Raw genomic sequence first — 12,634 nt, 5'->3', positions numbered from 1 at the left:
ATAAATATTTAATATAATCAGATAACTAAGTAATAATTTTCACACAGAAGTAAATGTTTCTTGCATTACATTGGTATGTCAGTAACCTTTGAAATAAGAAGTTGTAGCAGGGCTCAAAGAATATGGGGGTTAGTAAGAGACCAGTGCTAATGTCTAGCTACCAAATCTTTGGAACAGGTTTTGAAAGTGTTTTTGGCATGTCTGAATAAAATAATTGCATGTTTGAAAAAATCGTGTTCCTAGCGGCAAGTTTGCAACTAGCTTATTTGTGTTAATTTGAGTATGTTGAACTCGAATCTGTTGTGTGCCAAGCAATATTTTGAGCCTGGGACCCCCAAATTACCCCATAGAATCGTATAGGGGCAAAAATTAATTAATTTTATTCCAATAACACTTTCAAACATGTCAAATTATGCATCTGACCCCACGGATTGCAGAAATGTAATGTTTGTGCGCGTATGACCTAACGCTAAGTTATGAAGCACAGGTCGATTTGCTTGTGTATCCATGGGTCAAAGTTGGCAAATTGTTCAGAGGTTTCAGAAAAAGATAGATTGCACTATCTGCGATGTCTAGTTAACATGTTAGGGGCTGTGCAATAATTATGAGCCCTGGGGGGGGCAAGAAATTTTGGGCGAGACGAAAGGGGGGCAAGCAATTTTTGGCAAGCCGAGAGGGGGGGCAAGCGATTTTTGCATACGATTCATGGGGCGCCTTTTTAATAAAATGCTTTAAAAAGGCTTAGGAAAACGGTACGGAAACGCTTAAATATGCAAATTTTCCTGCTCGCAACATACATCTATACCATTTAAAGTTTGGAATTTGGGATCCCAAAATTTGGCATGTTCAAGGGGGGCAAAGAATTTTTGGCGGGCCGAGAGGGGGGGCGATTTTTGGCGGGCCGAGAGGGGGGGGGGGCAAGCGATTTTTGGCGAGCCGTTCGAAAATTTTACCCCCTGGGGGAGCTGATAATTATTGCACAGCCCCTTACACAGCAAAGAATCAAAAGATATATGTATAATTCCACAGGATTCAATGGAATTGGTATTTATTTATCAACCATCTTCTAAACTTGACATTGCAGAAGTAAAAACTGTAGTATTCTTTTCCTGAATCCCTTGAACTTGCGCCCATTTTTACGAAAATCGGAGGAACTGTAATTTTTCACCACTGTATAAAATGCAAATTGACCTTGCACCCAGACAAATAATTTGACATGTTTTTCAGTAAATTTGGAGCATTTTTAATTTTTACCCCCTGTATGATCATGTAGGGAGTTTGGGAGGGGAGGGGTCTTTTTTAGGATCACAGGGTTCCAATATAGCTTGGCAGACAACATCTTTGAATTCAGCATACCAGAATTAATCAAAATAATTGGGTTGGCAGCTTTTACGCAAACTTGCTGCTTGATCCTTAAGCACATAATTATTTCCAAAATAGAACCAGTCTAGAAGGGTACTGAACAAATTTGGCGTGGGCTGCCGCCTTCAAAATGTTTTGGTCAATTAAGGTCAAACGGGTCAAATTATTAAATATCCCAATTCTTAAAACAAATACAACAAATTACTTGTCTGGTCATAAGGAATCCAAAAATGAATAGTTTGCCCTATCTGCACCTTTAGTTATGACACTATGGGCAGAAATGTGACAACGGTCAACATACTTTCAGCTGGGTGCAATTTTACTAGTATGCTTAAGATTGTCTAGTTTTAATGATTTTGGTGTCTCACCTTTGTTCCAAAGATTTGGTCGCCAGACATAAGCACTAGTCTCTTGCTAGGTGATGGGGCAATTCATTTCTGTATTTTCTAAATAACCCCAGAAAACTGATAAATTATTAGTCCCCATAAAGAGAAATTCTTTGAGTAGTAGAGGGCCATATTAACTTGGTTCCCTGCATATGGGCTCAACTATACCACACTGGAAATGACCCTAGTGTTCAAATTTATTAGTCAACTATGTTATGCAACTCATTTATTGTATCTGCATTGAAACACACTTTTGTACTAGTGAGTGCAGATCACTCAATATAGGTACCCAGACTTAATAGGAAAATAAATAAACTACTTGACAGTGTGCTCACATAGTTCTATGGTACCTATAAACTCAATCATATCAAAGCTAATAATCTCCACTTCACTGATGGGTTACTGAATTTAATTAATTGTAATTTACTATCAATTGCCATTCAAAGTTCCACCATGTGTAAAACAGCTTTGAATTTGTGACTTACCCAGAAGCAGGGTCTTAGGCAGGATTTGAAGGTTTGGGTGTGTAAATTAAAAAAAACTGGGTGTGTAAATTTAAGACTTGTGTACAAAGTATCTGCCATGTGGGCAAAATCTGGGTGTGTAATTAAAAAATTTGGGTGTGTAAACACCCCCACACGGCTGGCTGCCTAAGCTCTTGCCCAGAAGACGTATTACCCAACTGTATCTTGTGAAATGGTGTGAACATACACCAATCCCACCCAGCCCTATAGCAAATTGCTGTAAACTTTGGATGAGAGCACATAATACTTCCACAATGTTGGGAGCTTACATAGCACAGTTCAGGGATTTAATACACAGCAGACTGTGTCAGCAGCCTATCAGAGACAAGTGCGCAACAGTGAATATGCAACATCTGTAGCTCAGTATGCTCTAATGAAAGGTTTACAGCAATTTACTATAGATTAATGTTGCAGCTATTACTGCACAGATTGTTTTCTGTGATTTAATTATGAGTTTATTATACAAAAAAAAAGAAGATAGGAAAGAAGGTACTGGTTTTCCGCCGACAACATGGACACGAGCATAGTGTGAGAAATGTAAAATTATGTCAGAAGTTTTACATTTCTGCACAGTGTTTGTCTGTTCTTATGAATAGCAATAACAACCACTTTGATTTCTAAAGGTCCACAAGTTCTCCCTAAGGCTTTTTAAATCAATTTTTTATTTTCAAAGATAAACAATTATAAAAAGTTATTGGTAGCCTATTTGTTTTACACATCAATTTACAATGTCACACATCCTTGCATTTGGTCACAATAGCTCATTAGGTAAGAAAAGATGCAGTTTTGAAAGTTGCATTTTGGTTTATTCAACTCACAAAGCATGCAGAATCAAAAAAAGATCTATTTTCATCTTCTCTGGCAGAATGTAACACATGAATAGCTCAGGCCTACTGGATTGTTTGAGAGGGGAATGGACCAAAGTGCAAAGTCAAAAATGCATCTTCTCACCTATTGTGCCATTGACATTGACTGAACACAGCGGTGTGCGACTCTGAGATAAAAGTCCACTTTTGACAAAAATCTAAAAAAGAGTGTGAAAATGACCAAAATGGCATAAAACAGGCTGAAAATAAAAGAAACTGCGTAAATCTTGACTACAAAAAAACCTGAAAACTTACATCCCTGGTGACTTGTAAATTGCACCAGGTGTGCCAAACAAAATGTGCTAGCAATAAACTTTCTACAAAATATTTGTTAAAACTTATCTAAAAAGTCTTGTGGACCCTTTATTAATGCGTCAATTATGTTATGCACATTACAACGGTGTAAAATCAGAATTTGAGGGTGTCCTCAACAAATGCTACAATATTGCATGAATATAAAAAATCATTACACCCTAATATCACAAACCAAAGTGTTGTGTTCACTGCAGAACCACATAATTCAAAAGAGTATAACCTGCTGCAAAAAAGCCATGAAATGCTCTTTTAATACTCCCAAAGAGTCCCAATGTTGTTTAGATGGCATATCTCGGTGTACCGACAATGCATACATTTTAATTTGATGAGCCCATAGCAGAAGGCGTATCCCTTGGAAGCTCCTCCTCAATGTCTTGTATAGGTAGCTCAATTAATAGATTAGCAACAAATTTCTTGACCTCATGGCCATAGCTTGGAACGACATATTTGTCCAGTTCATTGCGTGTAACCCACACATAATCATCTGCCATGTCCTTGTTTAGTTGGAAGTCACCTTCTATATGCCTTGCTTTCATGAAGAACACCTGTGAATAGCAAAATAAATATAATTTACATTCTATGAGGCAATACTGCACAAGGGTTTCCTATTTCAGAAGTCCCCCTCCCCTGCTTTTTAGATCGTATTTCTGCTTACTCATTGTCCATTTGTCCAAGTTGATTTGGACAAGATCAAAATCCTTGACCGGGATGCAAGATACTTTGAAAGGGGTGTGAAGGAGTCAATTTTACATTCAGAGTCAACCAACCATCACCCCTGAATGATGACATCAGATGTACCATTCTGAGTTTTTGCTGCCAGAGGCTACAGTGAAATTCAGCTAAGGCTGTGAAAATATGAAAACCCATGGCGGTGCATTTTGCGTAAATACAATGAGAACCCATCTTTTAATAAATACCAGAGTTAAGATTTGCCACAAATGAACTGAGAAATGTATATGATATCACATTGCATGTACAGTACAGGAATGTCCTTTGTCCTCAGACAATGCGATGACATACATGATTTGTTTTGCAAATTCAATTTGAATGTAACATGCCTCAGTCCATTTTCATAGGGGTTTACCTTAGCTCCAACTTTGCCTGATTCTTCCTGTACTGCCTTGGGAAACTTATACTTGAAAAACCCACATGGAATTCTATTCATCACTTTGAATTCAAGATTGTCAGAGTTGCTATGCGCCCTTAACACCCTCTCTGCAGTCTGAAAATTAAACAAAATGGATGAATTATCTAGTAATTATGATTACCAAATTAGAATGGCAAATAACTTTTAAGTTAAAAAACTAATAGTACTACTGATGTTTTCTGTGTGCTGTGAATACTAGACAAAGATAGTGATAGCAATAGTAATCCTTTAGTTAGTTAATAACTGCTAATAAAAATGAAATTTTAATAGTTTTGAAATTTGAGGAGAAATGATTTCTTACACTTTCAGTCACAAAATTGAAACATTCACAATTTGGTAGGCTATGAGTTTGCTCATAAATGTAATATTTTATGTCGATTTTGATAATTGGTTATAAAACAGTAGAAAATGTGATTTCCGAGTGTTAAGTATAAGGATAAAATTTTCAATTGATTGTCGGCTTTTCATCCCACCTACATACACTTTAAGTGTAAATCATCAGATTTAAAAAGTTTACTTTGAGTACTGTTAAATATCAAAAATATTGATTTTTCATCATTTGCCATAAAATGTGTATTACATTGCGAATTTCAAAAAATCTAAATTATTTGATATCATCAGGACATTCTTCGTATTCAGAATGCAATTCGATATGTCTGATGTGCTCTAATGTCCCACAATAAATACTGTCTAAACGTTCATACCCCACCCCTTAAGGACAAAGAAAGAAATTACAATGTGTAGTATGCAACCAGTTTGACATACCTCTTGCAGTGATTCTCCTTCTTTCCAATTACCCTGTGGCATCATCCATACCTTGTCTTTACCAAGCTTGCATTTTGTAAGCAACACTAATCTGTCATGAAGTTGTCTGTCTAAACTTCTTACATCATTCTTCTTGTCAGCTTCTGTATAGGTTACAGAAAATATTTTAGGGTAATAATACAACAGCTACAGGTCACATCACAAGTTATTATCAGGGACAGGCGATTTGCGCGGAACTTTCTTTCCGCGCAATTTAGGTATACCTGATTTGTACTGAAAAAAAAAATTCCGCGCAATTTGCTATTTTTTTCCGGGCAAATCGCCTGTCCCTGGTTATTATGTACACTTAGTTGACCTTCACTTTTGTAAACATTTATTTCACAGGCATATGGACAGTATGTAAAATAATAATAATAATGTACACTTAATAAAGCTCCGGTATCCGTCGAGAGACGCTCATGGCGCTTTGCAAAAAACAACCAATGTACAATGATAAAAACATATTATAACAATTAATACCAAAACAGTTCATCAGTGTTGTATAGTTCATGATATGCATAGAGTCAATTAAAAGCATTTTGGAACAAATGTGTTTTCAAATTTGTTTTGATACTACACAAGTTCTTGGCAGAGCGAACCGAAAATGGCAGATTGTTCCAAATGTTTGCAGCTGAAACATGAAATGATCTGCTGCCCCACTAGTTTCTGGCAACTGTTTCTTGAAGAAGTACTTTTGTAGCAGAACGGAGGTTACAAGCTGGTGAATACAGTTCTACAAGTGTATTTAAATATGCTGGAGCTGATATATACAAGATCTTGTAGACAAACAAAGCTATACATCCACAACATTTCCTCATTTCTTCTTTACGTACATACATACTGGGCTATTACAGTTGAAATCCATATACACCCTATGGAAGACATGATCTCAATCGCCATATAATAAGGACATATATTTCAAAGAGTCGCAGTCACCCATGCAGGTAAACCCAATTTGAAATTCACTCTTCCTGTGTGGATGATTAAGGTCATGTCTTATGTATTGTGTATATTTCAACTGGCATAGCCCATTACACTACAACAGTTTGATTGCAATCCCTTAGTCTCAAATTGTTACCTTGAAAATATGTGACCACAACCTTACACAGAGATAAACCTTGAACCTCAGCCAAAAGAGAGAGGGGAGCGTGGCCTAGCAGTTAAGGCGTTGGACTGTGAATCCAAGGGTCAAGGGTTCGAATCCCAGGTCCACCCGAGCTTGGCTGGCTCTTTGTGTCCTTGCGCAAGACACTTCACTCTACTTGCTTAGTGCTTCGGAGGGCACTTTAAGCTGTCGGTCCCGTACATGCATATTTTCTCACATTAATGTAGTGTGCACGTTAAAGAATGTCACAGGCTATTCGAAAAGAGCAGGGGATCATCCCGGTACTGTTGACTGTACTTAAAAAATACACTCATTAACTCTAGGTTCAAGAGTTCTCCTCGTCTGGTTACAAAATGTAGCGGAAAGCAGAAGCAGAAGCAGAAGCAATACAGCAATCGGCCACTTGTGCATACATTAGATTTAATGACCTCAAGGTAGAATCAAGCATGATTTAATTTATGTCTGTTTTTGTTTGTTTGATTAAAGTTGGGACTGCATGAGTGCAATGCCCATTGCAACCATTACATAATTTTACATTTATCACTGTACAAATGACTGCACTGTAATAAATTATTTATGAGATCTATCAAGTACATGTATAATACAGCCATGGTGTGAAGAAGTGAAATCTATTCAGCTGACCTGTAATTGTATTTGCAGCTTCAAATGACTCTAGTTCAGCCTTTGCCTTGTCCTCTGCTTCCAAGGTACTCATATCAGCCACCTCTGCTCCTTCCTCGTCCATTAAGCCTTTCTTTTTCCTTTCTAACAAATCTCTGTAAGAAGAATTAGTACATGAATTTGAATATATTACACAAGATTTATATAAAATATTGACTTGAATGGTATAAAGATCTACTGGGTTTGTTTTTAGCACTTCAGTATTTTGCACAGACTCTTTGATTGGCAAATCACATCATCATCATAGTGGCACCCACCTAATAACAAGCAGGCTACACAAGCCTGCATAGTATGGTGTGATGCAGACGTGACCTAATTTTTTATGCGATGATCAGGACAAGCGGCCGGCCAGTGCAAAAGGTCTTTGCAAAATAGTATTACATATAATGCACAAAGGATTCTTGTATGACACTTCCTACTTCTAAATGTCACAACGTTTATATCTAAAAACTTACATTTCATGAGCCACTTTGATTTCATGCTCTGATAAATAACTTTCTTCTAATTCTTCCTGGTCAATCAAATCCTGATAATGCACAAAGGATTCTTGTATGACACTTCCTACTTCTAAATGTCACAACGTTTATATCTAAAAACTTACATTTCATGAGCCACTTTGATTTCATGCTCTGATAAATAACTTTCTTCTAATTCTTCCTGGTCAATCAAATCCTGATAATGCACAAAGGATTCTTGTATGACACTTCCTACTTCTAAATGTCACAACGTTTATATCTAAAAACTTACATTTCATGAGCCACTTTGATTTCATGCTCTGATAAATAACTTTCTTCTAATTCTTCCTGGTCAATCAAATCCTGATACTCTCTCTCAACTTCATCTAATTGATTGGAGACAACTGGATAACGTTCAAGACATACTGCAGCCATTAACTGATATTGCCTAACTGCTTCTGCTGGATTTGAGTGCACTAATTTTATACATTGATGGTTGATGCAAAACCCAGGTCCTGTAAATAAAAAAGGCAAAGTTAGTTAGTCCAAAATAATTACTCGCTAAAGTTTTAGATTTGCGTCCACCGCTCGCATGCTTTGAAACCTACCGCATGAAATTTTCATTATTTAAAAAATTTCATTATTTCCACAAAAAAAGGCTCTGAGTCTTGAAACAAAGTTCTGGATAGACAAGCGGCTTGTGATTGTGAACACTTCACATGGCTCGAAAAAGTGGGGAATTGGGGAAGCTCATTCCCAGGAAATGTTGGTGTTTGGAGGAAATTCTGGTATTTGGAGGAAATTGTGTCTTTTTTGTATATATAAAAACATGCTATAAATTGTGGGAAATTTAGCTTGCTTCCCGGGAAATTAACATTTTTTCGAGCCCTGACACTTCATTTACGTAATAATCAGCAGTCAGCACCTAGGGCCTCTCTAGTAGTACCGTAGATCATATCCCTATAATATTAATAGCTTCGATCTGTGCACTCATGAATGATACCTCCGTTCAATGCATTCACTTTAAATGTGGACAAAGCGTTTTTTGTTTTTGTCAGTTTTTATTTTCGAGACGCAAGCGGGGAATTCAATACTCAAAGTAAAGGTTATCATATTCTTTCAACACCTATATTCATGTGCAAGACTTACAAAAGTTTGTTCAAATAGCAAAAATAACGATTATTTTCAAGGATTTGAGATTTTATCATATCAATAGTAAACACACCAGCATACATGTAGGCCTATGTAGCTATAATAGGAGCATGGTCGGGTCACACAATTCATATCAATCCAATTATATGTGCTTCAGGAATACGAGTCGATTCGGACTAATCATTGAGTTATATCAATTCTATTGAGACTGTGTGAATAGTAATACAAGCTTTATTGTCTGACATTCAATAATAGAATAATCAATCTTGCCTGGATATTTTGAAAGACAACTCAAACAGCTAAATTAATAACATGATCACTGAGCTACAGCGATTAGTTTTTAGCCAGGGTTTCCTGCACAACCTCCTCATCCACCCTGGCTAATTAGCTGCTGTAATTAATTGGTGTGCATGACTTATTTTTTTGTTTGTGGTACTTTTAGATAAATAAATAGGCTCTCATTTAAGCACAAATGTGCATCCCTGCTATGCTGATAACATCTTTTAATGAGGGACACATTCAACACAACTCACCGAAAAGGTGATAAATCCACCTTTTGGGGGGAACCAACTTAAAAATGTGACCATGAATACAAATTATAACTTTGCATAAATTAAAAACACTAGGGGCAGTGGCATAGCTGCTGCAGCATCAGGGTTCGAATTCGGCTGTATCGCATAGCAGTTTGCTCCCCATTTTGAAGTAACTGCTACCCAATTTTGCATTTGCATAGCACTTTTTAGAGTGCTTTAGTATAATGGAAGTATCCTGATTATGATGGATTAGCCAAAAACTGCTACGCAATTTTTTTTAACGAATTCGAACCCTGTGCAGCATGGGTCATCACATTGGGGGCACCAACCATGATTGGGGGGCATCGGGTCTGATTGGGGGCTGGGGCATAGCATGGGGGGGCACGGGTCCAATTGAGGCATGGGGGCAGTAACTTGCCACAAGCCATTTTTGACAGGCCCTTTGTCTACCTCTCTGTTTGTAAACAAACGAGGAGGTCGAAATTGTCCTCCTCTGCGAATACGAAAGGCAGTGTAATACGGCACTAGTCACTTGTATCAAAAGGATGGTCCACAATAGGCTAGCTCACATCACACACTATAGGTGGCGCTATTCGTCCATAGGGAAGTGGAATGTGCATGTACGGTCCAAAAGTGGCTTTACTGTGGGGCTCAATGGAGAAAATCACTAAAAATTAATTTTGACAACCAAAACCTAAGTGATGTTGACTTAATATGTTGGTACTGGCATGCAGCGTTCGAAATTTTGGTTGTCCGTTCGCCCGGGACAACTAAAAAAGTCGCCGGACAACCAAAAATACTGATTCGGTTGTCCGCCGGACAACCATAAATCTGTAGCCAAAACTCACCTTTATACGAGTATCTTTTAGCCGATGGTAATATTTAAAATGTGAAACTATTTTTGAATAAAATAAACGTGAATTTAAACGTGGTTCCACAACCCATGAGCTGCGAAACTCAATCGCAGCCATATCTGTTTACTTTATCGAGCCCCTCGATATCGGAAAAAAAGTTTATGCATCGGGGAAGTTCAGTCCTTTGCATTCGATTACAAGTCTGGATTACAAGTTACAACCATAAAAATGTGCACCACTGTTACTGAATAAGCTTAATATAAAATGCATTGTATTATCATCTTGAAATTTTCAGAAGAAATCATGACCAATGCAGTAAAAAACACCCATTGTAGCCAGTATTTTATAAATACCCAACCTTGGACATGTGCATCCAAATGTAAACAGCTGGTTTGGGCATTTTGACACATGGGCGGTCGAGGGCTAGCATGGTTCCCGAATCTGTCAAGCTCTTGCAATAGTAAAATCATGTCTAAAGAAAAACTGGCTGTCAGCAAAAACCCAGGCAAAAAATCTGACCTCTGACCGTTGCTAAGTGATTGATGATATTATTATAAGACACGAGGCAATTATAATGTGCATAAAAAATATTCAGATCAGATCTGTTTCAAAACACCCATTGTCTCTTTGGGGGATTTCCCTATGAGCTCATGAATAATTAATGAGGTATATTTCAATGGAGAATTTTGCGTGGGCATATTAAAATCTTGACTTCTTGAAAACAATCATGAATTCTGACGGACTTTAAGCATAAAATACGGCACAAACATGGATTTATTGATGATAAATAATTGATGAACGTACAACTTGTTTTTTCTTGGATATATTTGATATTTTATTAGCTACAAGGTGAGTTTGGGGAAAGTGTGTGATGTGTGAATTATTTGGCGGCAGTGTATGTTTTAAACTTGCAACTTTAGGCTTAAAAAGTTCATTAAAATTTCGGACAACCAAAAATATTTTCGGACAACCAAAAATTTTTTTGAGGTTGTCCGGCGGACAACCTCAAAAAATTGCTTAATTCGAACACTGCTGGCATGATACTGGATTCATAAACTATCACATAGTGCAATCCATGTTCCACCAAGTCGACGCTCGATTTAGCTCAAAAGCAATTTGTGTGTAAATCAAGACCATCCAAAACAGCTTTCTTACAGTAAAGAATAGGAGGTCATCTGGGGTCACATACAGTAGTGTGCATTGTACATGTGCCTGCTGTCACAATTTCACACACAAAATTTTGGGCAATTTGATGACACTATTTTTGTCTGTAACTTCAAAAGTATATGCACTAGAAACATGATTGACCCCTTATTGTTTAGGTAATTTAATTCTCTTTCAAATTAAAGAACTTTCAGCTAAAAATATTGAACTTCAAAATTTTATGAACATCCCTATCCACAATAGGGGGCCACCTGGCACTGCCAGTTCACTCGTATTTGTTACCGGCTCAACGGCTTACTCGGCGATCTAATACACGATCATTCACCCAGCACCAAACACGCACCGACATTTACAAGTTCTCATATGTGCCGAGAACTGTGAGAGACTGGAATGACCTCCCACACAACATAACTGAAATCACCAGCACTGAACAATTCAAGGAAGCACTACACAGCTACTTCAAAGCAAAGGAAAGTAACATAAGAGACTAAGAAAATCACACGCATGCGCAAATTCCTGCTTGCCTTATTCCACTTGGGACGTTAAGGCATAAGCAGTATCCAAGAAGAAGAAGAAGAAGAATACATGATGTAGTAGAGTGATTCACACAACATGAATAGGGGATAAAAAAAACTGTGCTTCTTTTGTCCAATTTGGCATCAACAGTTCAGACCCAGAACACGATCATATCAGAAATTAATATTTTGTTCTGCTTCTGGGTCTGATTATTCGGACTAAAATAAAAAAGATATACCAATCAATCAACATTTTTTGACTTTCTACGTAATTCTGGTGTCCAAATTTCAATTTTTTGTATTTTCCTATGGGGATTACACAGTTAAGCCATTTCAGTGGTCACAGTTGGGAGTTGAAGGAGGCCCTCTATAATAAGCAATGTGGGCATACCTACCTCCATGACCTCCTTCCCCTGCTGTGCATGTTTGCAAAAAAAACCAAATACACATGTACGTCCCGGGGATGTACGTGCTTAAAAAAGCTGGTCACATGAGTATTTGACACATTTGATTTAACGCAAAATACGCTCCAAGAATCAACAAATTAATTGTTTACATTTACCTCTAACTTTTGTAACCGCATGCCTGCTAAATAGTGGTAAAATGTTTGGTAATTTTCGGACGAATTGTCCCATGTGAGCCGCCATTTTGTCGTCTGCCTATATGACCTCCGACCTTGGTGGCAATAATATATTTTTTTATATGTACATTAAACACAATTCTTTAATTTAGATATCATGTATTTATTACATGTATAATATTTTACTTTTT

General features: G+C 37.3%; 1 protein-coding gene across 1 annotated transcript; it reads right to left on the bottom strand.

Moving 5' to 3' along the window:
- Window positions 1–2,997: 2,997 nt before the first annotated feature.
- On the bottom strand, window positions 2,998–12,538 carry LOC140148681 (large ribosomal subunit protein mL46-like). Its single transcript, XM_072170717.1, has 6 exons — window positions 12,426–12,538; window positions 7,938–8,160; window positions 7,152–7,285; window positions 5,366–5,508; window positions 4,538–4,675; window positions 2,998–3,998 (listed from the first exon to the last, which is right to left on the bottom strand). The coding sequence occupies exons 1-6, from the start codon at window positions 12,508–12,510 to the stop codon at window positions 3,771–3,773; spliced, it is 951 nt and encodes a 316-aa protein (XP_072026818.1). The 5' UTR covers window positions 12,511–12,538; the 3' UTR covers window positions 2,998–3,770.
- Between the last annotated feature and the right edge of the window lie 96 nt (window positions 12,539–12,634).

Source organism: Amphiura filiformis, chromosome 3 (assembly GCF_039555335.1).
Source record: "Amphiura filiformis chromosome 3, Afil_fr2py, whole genome shotgun sequence".
Lineage (NCBI taxonomy): Eukaryota > Metazoa > Echinodermata > Ophiuroidea > Amphilepidida > Amphiuridae > Amphiura > Amphiura filiformis.
Note: the sequence above shows the minus strand (reverse complement) of the source record. Positions and strands in the feature narration are given on the sequence as shown.